This window comes from Pantherophis guttatus, chromosome 8 (assembly GCF_059756535.1).
Source record: "Pantherophis guttatus breed Tessera chromosome 8, ASM5975653v1, whole genome shotgun sequence".
Taxonomy (NCBI): domain Eukaryota; kingdom Metazoa; phylum Chordata; class Lepidosauria; order Squamata; family Colubridae; genus Pantherophis; species Pantherophis guttatus.
The window spans coordinates 60308715-60327057 of record NC_142070.1 but is presented as its reverse complement, the minus strand read 5'-3'; the positions used below and the strand labels follow the sequence as shown (position 1 = coordinate 60327057).

The 18343-nt window shown below is 37.4% G+C and overlaps 1 protein-coding gene across 6 annotated transcripts in view; it reads left to right on the top strand.

The window, feature by feature from the left end:
- The window catches only part of GABRA2 (gamma-aminobutyric acid type A receptor subunit alpha2), a 331422-nt gene that overhangs the window by 121481 nt on the left and 191598 nt on the right, over positions 1 to 18343 (top strand). For all 6 annotated transcript variants that reach the window (XM_087875270.1, XM_034432901.3, XM_087875267.1 and 3 more), the window contains exon 5: positions 16424 to 16644. In XM_087875270.1, the coding sequence (XP_087731396.1) occupies positions 16424 to 16644 (221 nt within the window). The remainder of the gene's footprint in view (positions 1 to 16423; positions 16645 to 18343) is intronic.

The window sequence follows — 18343 nt, the reverse complement described above, 5'->3', positions numbered from 1 at the left end:
CACTTTTTTTTTTAATTGAAAAAGTTTTACAAATACAAATTTTCCCATTTCCCCCCCGCTTTCCCTCCCTAACCCTCCCTAGCCCTCCCCTCCTCCCATGACTTCCCCAAGGTGAAATCCAAATCCAAATCATATTATATCATACTTTACCGCCCATCTATTCTGCCCCCTGTGTACTATACATTTCTACATGACATTGAACTATTCTACCCAACTAAAAGCTATCTGGTACTTCCTAGTTTGATATTTATTCTGCACATAATCTATCCATTTCTTCCATTCCCATGCATAAGTCTCTTGAGTCCGATCTTTTAAGTATGCTGATATCTTCGCCATTTCTGCAAAACTGGCCACCTTCAAAGTCCATTCTTCAATAGTAAGCATAACATCCCTTTTCCAATATTGACCAATCAGTAACCTAGCTGCTGTCACCATATACAATATCAATTTTGTTTCACCCATTGAAAAGTCCTTAACTATGCCCAATAAAAACAATTGAGGAGAAAATTGGAGTTTTTTCTTCAAAACATTTTGCATAACCCACCAAATTTTTATCCAGAAAGCCTTCACTTTCTTGCAAGTCCACCATATATGATAATATGTAGCATCTAAACAATCACATCTCCAACATTTTGGTTGAACATTAGGATACATGCATGACAATTTCTTAGGATCTAGATGCCATCTATAAAACATTTTATAAAAATTTTCCCTCAAATTCTGTGACAGGGTAAATTTAACATTCTGAACCCATATTTTTTCCCACGTTTCCATCATAACTGGTTCTGCAAAGTTTTGCGCCCATTTTATCATACAATCTTTAACCAATTCATTTTCTGAGTCTCTTTCTAACAAAACGTTATAAACCCTCTTGATATGCATTGGGCCTTTCTCTTTTATCTGTCTTACCAATTCTTCTTCATGCAACATTAAACCAGTTTTTTGATCTTCTCTCCATCTTGAAGTTGATTATACTGTAACCAAGTTATATTAATCCCTTCTTCCAACAGTGTATTTAATGTCTTTAGTTGCCATCTGCCCCCATCATTAAAAAGTACTTCTTTGTATAAAACCCCCCCCCGAGTGACTTTATGTTTGTATTCCGTATAATATGACCAAGATCCAACCACAACGGTATTTTATAATCCCATTTGAACCAGTGCTTCTTCCATACTCTCATCAAGGAGTTTCTAAGTATATGGCTATTGAATACTTTATCCACTTTATTTTCATAGAATAAATATGTATGCCAACCATGTTCAAGATCATAACTCTCTATATTCAATATTCCAGTCTTTGTCCTTCCAAACCAATCACTTGCTTGTGTCAACGCTGCTGCTTCATAGTACAGTCGTAGGTTTGGAAGTTTAAGGCCACCGCTTTCACGAACATCTTGCATAATTTTCAATTTAACTCTTGGTTTTTTCTCATTCCAAACAAACTTATTCACTCCTTTTTGCCATTCCGTCAGCTGTTTATCACTTTTAAGCACCGGAATAATTTGAAACAAAAATAAAAATCTAGGTAGAACATTCATTTTAACTGCTGCTATTCTTCCAAGTAAGGACAGCTGCAGTTTTTTCCAGGTTTCCATATCCTTTTGTACCTTTCGCCACAACACCTCATAGTTATTTTGGAACAGTTTTATATTTGAATCTGCAACTTGGACTCCTAGATATCTCACCTTTGGTACTATTTCAAAGCCTGCCTTCCTTTCAAGTTCCTTCTTTTGATCTTCTGTCATATTTTTAACTATCATCTTGGTTTTTTTCTGATTCAGTCTAAATCCTGATACCATACCATATTGTTCTATAATGCCTTTCATCTGGATTATTGACTCCATCAGCCGTGTTAGGGTAACAACCAGATCGTCTGCAAATGCCCTTGTTCTGTAATCCTCTTGCCTTATAACTATTCCATTCAAAGTACTCGAGTCCTGTATTGTGTTCAACAAGACTTCTAGAGTTAAGATAAACAACAACAGGGATAATGGACAACCTTGTCTTGTGCCTTTTTCTATACTGAAGTTTGTAGTTAAGCTTCCATTAATAATAATTTGTGCTGTTTGCTCTTGATAAATTGCTGAAACCGCCTGCACAAACTGATCCCCAAAGTCCATCTTTCTTAAAGTCTTTAATAGAAAGTTCCAGTTCACTCGATCAAAGGCCTTCTCCGCATCCAAAAACACCAGCACTGCAGAGATCTGTTTATTCTTCTCAAGATATTCCAATAAGTCTATAATTTGCCTCACATTATCCTTCATGTATCTGCCTTCTATAAATCCTGCTTGATCATGATGAATCACCTCTTGAATAACTGGCATTAATCTGTTGGCTAATACTTTTGCAAAAATTTTGTAATCCGTATTCAGGAGAGATATTGGTCTAAAATTTTCCGGTTTTGTAGAACCTGCTTCCTCTTTTGGTATCAATGAAACAAAAGCTGCTTTCCATGAAGGGGGTATTTTACCCCCTTGTTGTATGCTACAAAATAAGTCTTTAAGATGTTCAATCATTTCTACTTGTAAAGTTTTATAATACACCGCAGTTAAACCATCCGTTCCTGGAGCTTTAGCTGTTTTCAGTTGTTTAATAGCAACAATAATCTCCTCAACTGTTATTGGTAGACTCGTTCTTTCCTTTTGATCACTAGAAATTTTCATAACTCATATATTTATTTATAAGCTCATTCTGTATATCATCTTTGGCATATAGTTTAGTATAATAATCTAAGAAGGCTTCTTTGATTAATCTTTGTTGAAAAACTTCCTTCCCTCCATACTCAATACTGCCAATAGTCCAAGTACTCTGTTGTTTCCTCAGTGTGTAAGCCAACCACCTGCCCGGTTTATTAGCGTTGCAAAATGTATTATGTTTCGCAAATTGTAAATTAGTTGCTGCTTGTTCCACTGTGAGCATTTGAAATTGATCTTTCAAAAGTTTTATAATTCCTTGTAATTTTTCATCTGTTGGATTTTTTATGAGTAACTGTTCTTTTTTCTTTATCTCTCCTTCCAATTCTAATCTTTTTCTTTGTCGATTTGATTTATGTTTAGAATTCATATAGATCAGTACCCCCCGCATATACGCCTTGCTCGCGTTCCAAACAATTTCAATAGGGGTGCCCTTACTCAAATTCATTTCAAAAAATTCCTTCATTTGTTTTTTGAGTTCATTTACATTCTTTTCATATCTAAACAAGTTTTCATTTACTCTCCACGATCTTCTCTCATTTTTTCCCATTTCTATTTCTATCCATACCGGCTATGGTCAGTTAAAGTCCTCGGAAATATCTTTGTTTTCTTTGTTTTTAAAAATAAATCAGCCGTAAGTAGGATAAAATCAATCCTAGAGAAGGATCTATGTCTGTCTGAGAAAAAAGTAAAGTCCAATTCTTTTGGGTTATGCACTCTCCATATATCTTTCAATTCCAAATCTTCTTTCATATCAAAAAAGATCTGTGGTAATTTAACACATGACTTTGCCAAACTCTTTTTATCTTTTTTAGGATCTATTACTCCATTCCAATCTCCCATAAGTAAAATAGATCTATAGTCCCATTGTAATATTTTAGAATACAATATTTTATAGAAATTTTCTTGTTGCTGATTAGGAGCGTAAATTCCAATCACCAAAATTGGACCATTATATGTATAAAGTTCAATTGCTATATATCTTCCACAGTCATCTGCTTCTATAATTTTAGCTGGCAATCTTTTATTTATATAAATCACTACACCATTCTTTTTCTCCGGATTTGAGGCTATGAACACTACACCACTTCTTAATCTCTTCTGCCTCTGTTAGGTCCCTGCCATTTTGGTCCTTTATCATGCCCATCTTTGCCTGAAACGTTCCCTTCATATCTCCAATTTTCTTGAAGAGATCTCTGGTCCTCTCTATTCTATTGTTTTCTTCTATTTCTTTGCATTGTTCATTTAAGAAGGCATTCTTATCCCTTCTAGCTATTCTCTGGAATTCTGCATTCAATTGGGTATATCTTTCTCTTTCTCCCTTGCCTTTTGCTTCCCTTCTTTCCTCAGCTATTTGTAAAGCTTCCTCAGACAGCCATTTTGCTTTCTTGCGTTTCTTTTTCTTTGGGGTGGTTTTAGTTGCTACCTCTTGTACAATGTTGCGAACCTCTGTCCATAGTTCTTCAGGCACTCTGTCTACCATATCTAATTCCTTAAATCTATTTGTCACCTCTACTGTATATTCATCAGGGATATGATTTAGTTCATACCTGAGTGGCCTAGTGCTTTTCCCTACTTTTTTCAATTTAAGCTTATATTTTGCAATGAGAAGCTCATGATCTGAGCCACAGTCAGCTCCTGGTCTTGTTTTTACTGACTGTATAGCGCTTCTCCATCTTTGGCTGCAGAGCACATAGTCAATCTGATTTCTGTGTTGACCGTCTGGTGACGTCCATATGTAGAGTCGTCTCTTGGGTGGTTGGAAAAGAGTGTTTGTTATGACCATCATATTCTCTTGACAAAATTCTATCAGCCTGTGCCCTGCTTCATTTTGTACTCCAAAGCCAAACTTGCCTGTTATTCCTGTTATCTTTTGTCTTCCTACTTTAGCATTCCAATGATAAGAACATCATTTTTTGGTGTTAATTCTATAAGGTGTTGTAGGGCTTTATAGAACTGGTCAACTTCAGCCTGTTCAGCACCAGTGGTTGGGACATAGATGTGGACTACTGTGATGTTGAATGGTTTGCCTTGGATTTGAACTGAGATCATTCTGTCATTTTGGGGATTGTATCCCAGTACTGTATGTATGTATGTATGTATGTATGTATGTATGTATGTATGTATGTATTTATTTATTTATTTATTTATTTTATTTTATTTTATTTTATTTTATTTTATTATTTTATTTTATTTTATTTTATTTTATTTTATTTTATTTTATTATTTAATTTAATTTAATTTAATTTAATTATTTTATTTTATTATTTTAATTTAATTTGATTTTATATTATTATTTTATTTTATTTTATTTTATTTTATTTTATTTTATTATTTTATTTTATTTTATTTTATTTTATTTTATTATTTAATTTAATTTAATTTAATTTAATTTAATTTAATTATTTTATTTTATTATTTTAATTTAATTTAATTTAATTTAATTTAATTTAATTTAATTTAATTTAATTTAATTTAATTTAATTTTATTATTTTATTTTATTTTATTATTTATTTTATTTTATTATTTGATTTGATTTTATTTATTTATTTTATTTTATTTTATTATTTGATTTGATTTGATTTGATTTGATTATTTTATTTTATTTTATTATTTTATTTTATTTATTTTATTTTATTTTATTTTATTTTATTTTATTATTTTATTATTTTATTATTTTATTTTATTATTTTATTTTATTATTTTATTTTATTTTATTTATTTTATTTTATTTTATTTTATTTTATTTTATTTTATTTTATTTTATTATTTTATTTTATTTTATTATTTTATTTTATTATTTTATTTTATTTTATTTTATTTTATTTTATTATTTTATTTTATTTTATTTTATTATTTTATTTTATTTTATTTTATTTTATTTTATTTTATTTTATTTTATTTTATTATTTGATTTGATTTGATTTGATTATTTTATTTTATTTTATTATTTTATTTTATTTATTTTATTTTATTTTATTTTATTTTATTTTATTTTATTATTTTATTATTTTATTATTTTATTATTTTATTTTATTATTTTATTTTATTTTATTTTATTTTATTTATTTTATTTTATTTTATTTTATTATTTTATTTTATTTTATTTTATTTTATTATTTTATTTTATTTTATTTTATTTTATTTTATTTTATTTTATTTTATTTTATTTTATTTTATTTTATTTTATTTTATTATTTTATTTTATTTTATTTTATTTTATTTTATTTTATTTTATTTTATTTTATTTATTATACCGCCCTTCTCCCGAAGGACTCAGGGCAGTGAACAGCCAAGGTTAAAATACATACAGTATGAAAATTAAAATAATTTAAAAAATAATTAAATCAATTTGGCTTCCCAATTTTAAAACCCCTTACCCATAAAATTAATCAATTAAAATCTTAAGCCAGCCTGGCTTGCTGAAACAAGAAAGTCTTCAGAGCCCGGCGGAAAGTACGGAGGTCCGGGATCAGTCGTATCCCTGGGGGTAGTTCGTTCCAGAGGGCGGGTGCCCCCACAGAGAAGGCTCTCCCTCTGGGGGTCGCCAGTTGACATTGCTTGACCGACGGCTTTAAAGGTGAGAACCAAAACCTTGAAGCGCACCCGGAAGACCACCGGAAGCCAGTGCAGCTCGCTATTTTCCTACTCTTTTATTGAGTATGAAGGCTACTCCATTTCTTCTGAAAGATTCTTGCCTACAGTAGTATACCTGATGGTCATCTGAATTAAATTCATCCATTCCTGTCCATTTTAGTTCACTGATTCCTAAGATGTCAATGTTCAGTCTTGTCATCTCTTGTTTAACCACATCCAGCTTTCCTTTCACGACCAGATACATCCACAGCTGTGTGTTCTTTCGGCTTTGACTCAGTTGCTTCATCGTTTCTGGTGCTACTAGTACTAGCCCTCTGCTCTTCCTCAGTAGCATATTGGACACTTTCGGACCTGAGGGGCTCATCTTCCAGCATCATATCTTTTTGCCTTTTGGTATTGTCCATGGGTTTTTCATTTCATAAATTTGTTAGGAATGTCAAATTGGCACAATTAGTAAAAACCCTACTCTGAAGGATCCGAGGTTTTCCCCACCCAAATCAAAACCTAAAGTTTTTGCCCCCAGGTCACACGGCCATCACAAGTTCCAATCAGTTCACAGTCCCAACTCTGGCTGGCTTTTGTCCATGCCCCTCCAATACCTGGAAGAGCGTCCTTAGCTCACACGAGAAAGAATGCTATTTTGGCTACACATTCCCCAGCTATCTGTATCTCCCCACTCACATTCCCACAGCTCCACCCAGCCTCGCTGTGTTGGGCTGCCCTGAAGATGCTCCCAAAATGGCTTCAGGGCTGACACAGTCTCAATGGTTTTAATAGGCTACTGTGGAATACCGGGTGTAGCTTCCCCAAAAGGCAAGGAAGTTTTAACAGTAACTGGATTGATTACCTTTATGATGGGGAATGGCCCCAAGAATTTAGGACCTATTTTTTTACAGGGCAACTTTAGCTTTAAGTTCTTTATGGAGAGATAAACCTTCTCTCCCACCTGGAAGGGTCTCTGAGGGTCTAGTTTCTTATCAGCTTGCTGTTTGTAGGCTTCTGTTTTTGCCTTACATTTCCCCACGTATTCTGCAATGAGTCCACCCACTCCTTTAGACTAATATCTGGGGGTATTCTGGCATGGGGACAAAGTCTACCTTATTGACCACCTTGAAGGGAGTAAATCCTCCCTTCAAGGTGCTGCTGTGCATTGCTTTATTGTATGCAATTTCAGCAAAAGACAGTAGTTCTGCCCAATTAGTCTGCTGGTAGTTGACATAACACCTTAGGTACAGCTCCACCATGGTGTTAATTCTTTCCACCACCCCCTTGGTACTTGGATGAAAAGCTGAACTAAGCCCCTGGGAGGATCCAATGGACTTTAAGAACTCTCTCCAGAACTTAGCTGTGAATTGGAACCCCAATCTGAAATACTCCTGCGTGGGACTTCATGCAATCAGTAGATATGCCTCAGGAACAACTTCGCCAGTTTGTGGATGGACAGTAATCCAGAGAAGGGAGGAAATGAGCCTGCTTGGAAAATAGGTCAATCACTGTCCAAATCATGGTATTCCCTCCACTTTGTGGCAGCTTGACTATGAAGTCTGCAGAATTTTTAAGAACCCAAAGTCCCATGCCTGCCTGGCATTATGCCTCCTTCGTAGGACCTGCATCCGCAAGTTGTTAGGGACATATAGTCCCTTCCAGGCAAACTTGTCCCTAATGGTCAAGAGCTGCTGGTGGTTCTTGAACCAGGGGTCACTTTGCAACTCAGTTTTGAGTTTCTTGGCCACTTCCTCCCCTGATGTGTCAGTTGTTGCACGGGTCGTTATTGGTGGCCATCTCAGCCACCTTCTGGGTAGCGGAATAATTACGTTAACCACCTCCTCCCGAGTATTCTTGTACTGGGACATTCTCAAGAAGCCATCAGCCAGAAAATTTTTTCCTCCTGGGAGGTATTTCAAGGTGAAGTTAAATTGATTGAAGTACTGCACCCACCGAACCTGCTTCAGTGAGAGTTTATGAGAAGTTCTAGATATCTTCGAATTTTTATGGTCAATGCACACTTCAAACGGTACCAGGAAGTGGCGCCATTTCAATAGTGCCCACCAGACCGCAAAAGCCTCCTTTTCCCATACAGTCCAGCGTCTCTCCATGTCACTGAATTTTCGAGAGCTGTAGGTACACAGTTGCAGATTCCCCTCATTTCTCTGTAGGAGGTCGGCCCCTATGGCCACGTTGCTGGTGTCAGCTTGGATCACGAAGGATTCCTCAGAATCAGGGTGCTTCAGAACCAGTTCTTTTGCAAGTAGCCTTTTCAGACTTTCAAATGCTTGTTGGCATTCCATCGTCCATTGGAGTGGCTGGCTTAGCTGGGGTTTAGCCCTGGTTTTCCCTGTTCTCAGCAGTTCTGTGATTGGCAAGGCTATTCTCGTAGAGGATGGAATGAATTGCCTATAAAAGTTAGCGAACCCCAAAAAGATTTGTAGTTGTTTACAGGTTCAAGGGGCCTGCCATTCTAAAATGGCTTTTAGAAGTTTTTGCCCCATGTTCAGTCCTGTCATCTCTTTATTTTTTATTTATTTTTTTTATTTTTATTTGATTTATATGCCGCCCTTCTCCGGAGACTCAGGGCGGCTTACAATGCGTTAAGCAATAGCCTTCATACTTTTGTATATTTTATACAAAGTCAGCTTATTGCCCCCAGAAACTGGGTCCTCATTTAACCTACCTTAGAAAGGATGGAAGGCTGAGTCAACCTTGAGCCTGGTAAGATTCGAACCTGCAGAAAATGCAGGCAGCTGTGTTAATTACAGGGTGCATTAAACCACTGTACTACCAAGGCTCTCTTGTTTCACTACGTCCAGCTTGCCTTGATTCATGGATCTTACATTCCAGGTTCCTATAGATTTTTATAGCATCAGACTTTACTTTCACCACCAGATGCATGCACAGCTGAGCGTCCTTTTGGTTTTGGCCCAGTCGCTTCACTCTTTCTGGTGCTACTAGTACTAGCCTTCTGCTCTTCCCCAGTAGCATATTGGACACCTTTCGACTTGGGGGGGCTCATCTTACGGTGTCATATCTTTTTTCCTTTTGATACTGTCCATGGGGTTTTCATGGCAAAGATACTGGAGTAGGTTGCCATTTCCTTTTCCAGTGGATCACGTTTTGTCAGAGCTCTCTGCTATGACCTGTCCATCTTGGGTGTCCCTGCACAGCATAGTTCATAGCTTCATTGAGTTACACAAGCACCTTCGGCATGAGAAGGCAGTAATCCATGAAGGGGGGCTAATTAATAGTTGGGCTAAAATGAGAGCTTTACTAAAAAAGCATGATACGGAACTAATTGATAGATTGGTTCTATGGGCAAAGTAATTGCTGCTCGGCACCATCTCAAAAATCTGTTGACAGTACAGAAGGAAGCTCTATCACCCAATGAACAAAATCTCAGATAAACTCAACTTTTACTGGGTTTTGAATATGGCTTGATCTCCTGCTTCTCTTTGAGCAGAGTACAATTTGAAAAGTACACTTTGCAAAGTATGCTATCAATAGGCTGATTGATCTTACATTTGAAAATTGCCTTTATTCTAACTTGCCTTTATTTTAGTTTTTCCTTTCCAAAGTTTGAAAATTGCCTTTATTTTAGTTTTTCCTTTCCAAAGTTTATCCAGATTCTTTTGAGTATCATGTAAAATCCACTGCTTCCATAAAAAAACACTTTTAAAAACTTATTTTTCCTCCTCTGTCACTTATTCTCCTTCTGAGGAGTTTTTAGGGAGTTCTCCCTCTTTTCTCCTTTTCTTGCTTTATTTTAAATTCTGTAATGACAAGAGGTGACTGCTTAGGATGGGAGTGGGTCTCTGCCATCATCTTTTGTTGGCCTCTTGGCTGATTATACATTCTGGCCTTGGCTTTCTGGCTTCTTGTATGTCTTTGGTAATTACTGCTGCTTCCATATATTTCCAGAGGAATTCCATTACCTGTCATCCTACACCTCAAACCTGTTAAATGAAGCATGTGGGGGCCACATAACCACGATCCATTAGCTAATCCTGAACAAAGAAAAAGAGAATAACTAAAGTGAAATAAATTTCCTAGTGCCATCTCTCTGGCCTTTGGATGCATGTGCCTAAGAAAATTAACTCTCCAACTTACTGTATCCCAAGGTATAATTATAATCAGACTTAAGCAGGAAAAAAGGAAAGTGAAATAATTATTTTTAAGTTTAGCTAGCCATAGAATCTGCAAAAAGAATCATAGGTGTATGAGATAAAAATCTCAAACAGTGCCTGAAAGGAATGTCCCATAAAGATTCTAAAGATATCATAAGGTGTGATAAATTTGCTCCTCAGAAATTCCAAGACATATTAAACATTAAACAATGAGTGGGTTTGCTGTATTGGTGAAAATGGAGGTGATATCCAATTCTTTTTTCAACCAGAATTGGCAACTCAGTTGTTAAGCAAAGCAGCCATTAAGTGAATTCACAACTGTAGTTATGTTACGTCAGCTTTCCTTTGCTTTACAGACTTCCAAAGCTTGAACTCATATTTCTCTTGCATCAGCATCCTAGTAATATACAGTAATATACAGAGGTAACTATAATAGTGGTGGGTTTTCTGAAAAAGTTAAGTTGGAGGGGGATTATTTTCTCCTCATTCCTTTCTACATCAGAAAACTGCCTTGAATTGACTTTTTGAAACAGAATTACTTCCAGGGGTTTTATTCATGTCCATTACCTCTCATGGCAGGCCAATTGCCACCCAATCTTTGGAAACCAAAACCAAGGTTGCTTCCTTTTTCTTCTAGTGAGAAATGTAGTTTTAATTGTTGCTTTACTAGTTCATGTAAAAAGAATGTTCCTTGGATGAAAGTACAGGATGTGTTTCTTGAATTTAGATATTTTGAATAATGGACATTAACCAAAAGAAGGTAAAGAGCAAGAATAAAATAGATTGCATGTTTTCGGCTTTATGAAATTGGTTAGATTATTCTTGTGAAACGATACCCTAAAAGAACCACAGAGCACCAGTAATGTAAATTTATTGTGACACTAGCCTAAGAGGAAAAACAATTCATTTAAAGACAATAATAAAAGACAACTATTTCCCCTAAAACAGGGGTGTCAAATTGGATTTCTTCGAGGGCCAGATCAGCATTGTAGTTCTCTGCAGGCCAGGGGGAGCGGGGGGGGGGAGATGGGACAGACGCCTCCTGAAGCACCCTGCTGGCCAAAACAGGCCACACGGAGGCCTCCTGAGGCCCCTGCATGGGCCGTTTTCCACCTCCCCAGCCTCCAGCAGCACCCTGCTGGCCAAAAATGGGCAGCACAGAGACACACACACACCCCTAGGCAGCCCATTTTGGCTGACAGAGGCACCACGGGCCAGTCCTTTGATATTTCCAGGCCAGCCCGGATTTAAGCACCCCATGGACTGGATCCGGCTCGTGGGCGTTGAGTTTGACAACTCTGCTGTAAAACAAAAGCAAACAAAACAACCTATAACATTAAATGAGTAATCACCACAATTGTAGTGGAAACATGTAATATTAAATCTAGATAGATAATTAGGATTGTTGCTGATTACTCAGAAAAATGTATAAGATTTTCTTAAACTATGAGCAATGAAAAAAGTATTTAGAAAATCTTGCTCTTTTTTCCAAAATATTGGAGCATTTCCTATGTAATAATAAATGGGAACTTTAAAATGATGTAACTGGGATATCTATCATTCAATAAATCCTTCTTATTCCAGTTTATTCCAGTTCTGCCCCAATTAAATACTTTAGCTTCAAGATAGTCAATTATTATTAGTGGTGATAGTACTGTATAGATTTATGATTTGTTGACTCTGTGAACAAGGATTTTAATTTACTTTGTAATGTAACGTATATAATGGAATACTTCATTATATCAAGAAATCAGCACATAAGCAGGACTTCCGGTTTCCCTGTCTTCGGCGACGGCGGCGCCTTTTGAAGCTCCGCCAGCCCCGCCGCCCGTAGAGCCGCTCCGAGACGAAGAAGCGGCTCGAAAACTTCCAAATCCGTAGGATTGAGGAAGAAGAGATCGCAGGGCACAGGTCGAGCCCCTGTAACCCCCCAGGGAAGTTTCTGGGGAGAGAACAGGCGTGGCTCCCTCCCAACCTGCTGAAACTCCGGGCGACGTGGGACGATTCTGCTTTTGCAGAACAAGCCGGCTGCAGGAAACTCAAAGCGAAAAGAACCAGCTTTAATAAACAGCGAAATTACCTGAATCCTGAAACTTGGAAACGCAAGTATTAGCGCTTTGTTGACTTTTTAAACTGAGAAAAATGCGAATGAGTGAAAGTGCTTTGAAAAAACATGGCGCTCAGCCTTAGAGTTAACGAGCCAGCGAGTGTGGATTGGTGAAGTTATCTTGTTTTGTTACAAAGTTTCCAAGTTGCTACAAAGTTGCCTTGTTTGTAATAAGAGAAACAAGTGGAAAATTTCTCCCTTTTTAATACTTGACTTTGCTTTACTTCAACCTTTATTTGATCAAATCTGGGGGACTTTTTTAGAAGTCTTTGTGCAGGAGGGAAAGGAAAAGGAACTTCTCTCTTTAGAAAAACTAGATCACGTGGCAGGATGGCTTCAAAGAAGCAGGAAGGGAAGGCAACAGGGGGGGGATCCCCCACACACAAACATGAAACGCAGCTTCCCCCTGCTCAACAGCTACAGACTCAGAAAAAAGAATTTGATGTGGGAGATTTAAAAGAATTTATTTCTAGAACTTTGGATGACAAATTTCAAAAATCTCAACAGGAGATAGATGATAAACTTCAAAAATCACATCAGGAGTTTATGCAGGAAATTAATGAAGTTAAAGATATGGTGAAACAGAATCAAAACAAGGTGACCAAAAAAATATCAGAAGTGGCATCTGGCCTGGCAGAATTTATTGGGAAAGTTGATTTTAAAGTTGAAGAACTTAAATCAGAAGTTAATGTTAAGATGAAAGACAATGATTATAAAATTGCTGATGTTGACAATAAAATGCAAAGAGTTGAAAACGAGATTGTCATGATACAATTCAGGGCAATGGAGTTTGCTATACGGCTTCGAGGAATTCGAGAGGAGGAAAGACAGGATTTGAGACAAGTTTGTTCTGAGGCCCTGGCTAAGATTTTACAAGTTAATCCAGATGTGGTTTTTCACAAAATAGACAAAATTTACAGAGTGAACTCCTGGGTGGCCAGACAAAGACAATTACCTAGAGATGTGGTCATATATTTTACAGATAGAGAAATAAGAAACGATATCCTGCAAAAATCCTTTTACACTTCTGTACAAGTGGGGGGCTCACGAATTGGAATTTATAAAGAATTGCCTCCTAAAATGCTGAAAGCTAGAAAAGAATTTGGCTTTCTTGTTAAGGAATTGCAAAATTTACAGATACCTTTCCGGTGGGACGCACCAGTTGGCATAATTTTCAGATACAAGGGAGAAAGATACCGTTTGAATACCGTGGAGAAGGCACAGCACTTCTACACTACTATTTTTAAGGAAAGAACACCATCTCCACGTACATCTACAGTTTTGGAGATTAAAGAGAGTGAAGAGAAGCAACCCCAACGAGAACTGCAAGAACAGTCTAAGCAGGAATTAGAGGAAGTGCAAGGTGCAGAAGGAGGTTTTCTGGATGAGCCCTTGCTGGAATCTTCTCCAATCTTGGACCCGGTTCGGATGATTGAAGTTAAGGATCAACGTATAACTCGAGCTCAATCTAAGTTACTTAAACAAAAGCAACAACAACAACAGGAAAGACAAGACAAGGAGGCAGTTAAGAGTACTGCACAAGAGACTGGAGCTATGGGAGGAGCGAGATCGAAGCTTTCGGATGATCTTCAATTATTTTGCTCTTTGCTCCAGAAAGAGGCTGATGATGTTTAAGTGTTTATCCTGGAATGTTAATGGGTTGAATTCAGCACAGAAAAGGAAGAAATTATTTACATATTTGAAACAATTTAATAATGATATAATTTGTTTACAAGAAACACATATCACAACTCAAGATCAAAAATATTTGATAAACTCCAAACTAGGAACACATTTTATATCTTCAACTTCACAAAAAAAGAATGGTGTGGTTATTTATGTAAATAAAAAGTTAACAGCTAAAGTTATAGAAACAGATGAAGATGGTAGGTTTGTAGCAATTGAATTGTCTACAGCAAATGGCCAAATTCTTCTGATTGGGATTTATGCTCCCAATCAACAACAGGACTATTTCTATAAGATGTTACATACTAAAATATTGCAATGGGATTACAGATCTATTTTAATTATGGGAGACTGGAATGGAGTAATCGACTCTAAATTATTCAATAAATCCTTCTTATTCCAGTTTATTCCAGTTCTGCCCCAATTAAATACTTTAGCTTCAAGATAGTCAATTATTATTAGTGGTGATAGTACTGTATAGATTTATGATTTGTTGACTCTGTGAACAAGGATTTTAATTTACTTTGTAATGTAACGTATATAATGGAATACTTCATTATATCAAGAAATCAGCACATAAGCAGTTTAAACAAACAAGTAATATATAAAACAAATAGTATCAGATTAATAATAAACAACATCAATCAGAAGCAAACTAAAATAAAATGTTCATAAAGGAAGCTCACTTCCTTTTGTCCAGGACATGGACTATAAGCGATGCTTGATGGGGATGTGCACACATCTTCTCCTTGACTGGCTTTCCTGGTTATTTTCTGGGAGGAGGCTTTGTGATACCTAAAACAGAATAACTAGATTCCGTAATAGCTTTGTAACATATAGTACCAACCTTCTTAACTCTCAAGACTCTTTTTTCTACTATGTATTCAAAATAGACTAGATCAGTAGTGGGTTGCTCCTCGTTCTGTCTGGTTCTTTAGAACTGGTAGTAAAAGTAGCAGAGGCTCCGCCTACCTGCCTGGATGTCATAATTAACTATGAAGTTTCTGTGCATGAGCAGAAGCGTGCGCGCACGTGCTCCCATAGTGAACCAGTAGTAAAGGTAAGTAGAACCCACCCTTGGACTGGATGTATACCAAATGGACATGTATGTGTGTGTGTGTTCTTTTGAGGGTGGGCATCAGAATTTCATTTTTAATGTGTGCCACTGTGTACACAGGAAAAGTGACAATAAAAGTTATCTTAGATTCATAAAGGCCTGAAAACAGATGCTTAGAGTACTGTATTTTCTGAGCAATTGCAAAGTTGATGATCCATCATTTAAGAGCTCCTACTATTAGTGTTTACCAGACTCAACTGATGTCAAGAGATTGGGGAGAGTATTAAGACAATTTATATGGATATACAAATGGATCCGTCAAGAATCATAATAGGGGAGTAGTTGATTATGGCAAGTATCTGGAGTCAGTGCTTACTCCATTTGACAAGCAGCATGTCTTGTGAGAACTACAGCAGCAGAAGAAAAAACTATCACTTGTTTTAGGTAGGAGAAAAAATGGAAGGAAAACTTGAATAACTCTAGAAAAAGGTATCATCATATAAATGTTGAATGAAAATGTGAGTGTTGGAGAAACTAATCCATAAGTAATCTAGATTCTAATATATAAATACCACTAAGAAAATCTCTATAATCCCTCTTTGAAAAATAAAAGTGTTTGCTTTGGAAATCTCTTTTATAGGATTTTAATTTACAAACTCATTTCTGTGTCTTCCACTCCCAGAGAAAAAAGTATGACCATCTAGTATGGACAGAAGAAACTACTTAGCAGACAAAGTTCTAAGCAGGCAGATCTCAACAATAGTGCTGGTAGAAAGGGATGGAGAAAATCCTGACTCCAAGTGAAAGGAGTGGAGGGAATATGATCTCTGGGTTGTAATAGAGTCATACTATGATCCTGGATCTATCTCAAATATCAGATTAATGACACCTGCAGGTTATTTACCAAAAACAAGATAAAACACTATTATGATAGCTTCTAACCTAATAGGATGCTTTCCAGTACAGGTTCATCAGGGTGTAGACCAGAATTTTTTCAAAGGACTATAAATTCAGCCCCCATATAAATTTGTTTTGATCAAGAAACTCCTGAATTATTTATTTATTGGTAGATTTTATTTTTTAAAAGAATTGCTTATTAAAGATTGCCTACCTGCCTTGTTGTTTTTAGTTGACTGTCATGTTGAAACATTTTTTTCCACTACAGGAGTACACAATAGATGTTTTCTTCCGCCAAAAATGGAAAGATGAAAGGCTAAAATTCAAGGGTCCCATGAACATTCTCCGACTGAATAATTTAATGGCCAGCAAAATCTGGACTCCAGATACATTCTTTCATAATGGAAAGAAGTCAATAGCTCACAACATGACTATGCCAAACAAGCTACTACGAATCCAGGATGATGGTACTCTTTTATATACTATGAGGTATGAGCTTTTCTTTTCATTCATTTCCTTTTCTGTTTGTAGTTCCTATACAGGTATTCTTCAGGTTATGAACATTCCCTTAGTGAACATTTGAAATTACGTGACAAGCACCTCCTAGCGTTTATGAACAAGTCCTGAAATTATGAATATTGCAGCACCACAGCAGTTGTTTGCTCTTACGAATGAACCCAGAGGCTCTGAAACATTCATCCTGCCTATTCCCCCACCCCCCGGCAAGGTCTTCACAGGCATTTTGCCTGTAGAGACTCACTTACCTTGCAAAGATCTCATCTCTGTCATGTTTCTTTGCCTGCTTCGTTGCTTCAGGTTTTTGGTTCATTCACAGAAAACAGAGGCCTAATGTACCGTGAGATCATGTGAGATCAGCAGTACGAGATCTTGTGCTGCTGATCTCGCACTTAGGCCTCTATTCTCTGTGAATTGAGGCCTGGATGTTTGCAAATGAAGGTATTCTGACCCAGCCTTAGCAGAACCAAGAAACAGACTCCTTGTTCCAAAAAAAAACCCTCTTTATTTAGCTCCTGTGAATTACTGGCATTCACACACTGAAAAGTCCAGGCAATAATCCTTCAAAGGGTTAATTCCAGTAACAGACCTTCCTTGGGATACTTGCCAGGCCAGGAGCTTCCAGTCACAAAGCTGTAAATTAAGTTCTGGCAAGCAGTCTCTGAGGCAGGAACCACAATAAGCAAATCTTCCGAAAGAAATCCGAACAGTTGTCTCCTGCAACCACCCATTCCCTTTCCTTCTATTTATTCCCCAGCCAGGGAGGGGCCATACAGCATCCATGTGTGGATACTTTCTTCCTGAGTCGTCTCCTTGTACTCAGTTGTTCTCCTCTTCTAACAGCTCTGTGCATGCACACATCTGGAACTGGCTTAAGCTGTTCTTCCTCCCCACTTATCTCCGACTCCGAAGGCAGCTGAGAAATGTCTGGCTCTATCTCTGCTTCTGATACAGAGCATCCATCAGAGCCTTCCCCAGGCTCCAGGACTGTCCCAAGTTTCTTCCCAACCACCTCATCGTCTGAGTCTGCCACCAGCTCTGCTGGCAGCTGGCGGGCCACAACAGGAGGGAAGGCTTCAGGCCTTCCCTCCATTTTCCATTTCCTTGCCGAAGCATGCAGAGAGATTGCGTCCCTGTAGGCTTTGGCAGCCCTTTGAAAAAAGCCTTTGTTGGCAACAGCAGAGCTTGGGAGGGGCTGGTACATCCTTCCAAAGCTCTGTTCCTACCTGCAAAGCCTTTTTGAAAAGGGCTGCCAAAGCCTACAGGGGTGCAATCCTCAAGCGCTTTGCTGATGAGAAAGGAGGCCCGGAGGGCTGCGCGTGGCCTTCTGGGCCTTCTTTCTCACTGGGGTTCCACTTGATGAGGCCTCCAGCAATGAAAAAATAGGCCCAGAAGGCCACACACAGCCTTTAGGGCTTCCTTTCTTGTGCCAGATGCACTTGACGAGGCCTTTGGCAATGAAAAATGAGGCCCAGAAGGCCGTGCGTGACCCTCTGGGCCCCCTTTTTCATTGCCACAGTCCTCATCAAGCTCTTTGCTGACAAGAAAGGAGGAAGCAGGCAAGGAAACAGGCTGGAGAGGAGACAGATCTTCATAAGGTAAGTCAGTGCGGCAGGATGGAGGGGGAAGCAATTGTGGGGACCCCAGGGAAGGGAGAATGAGGTAGCTATGG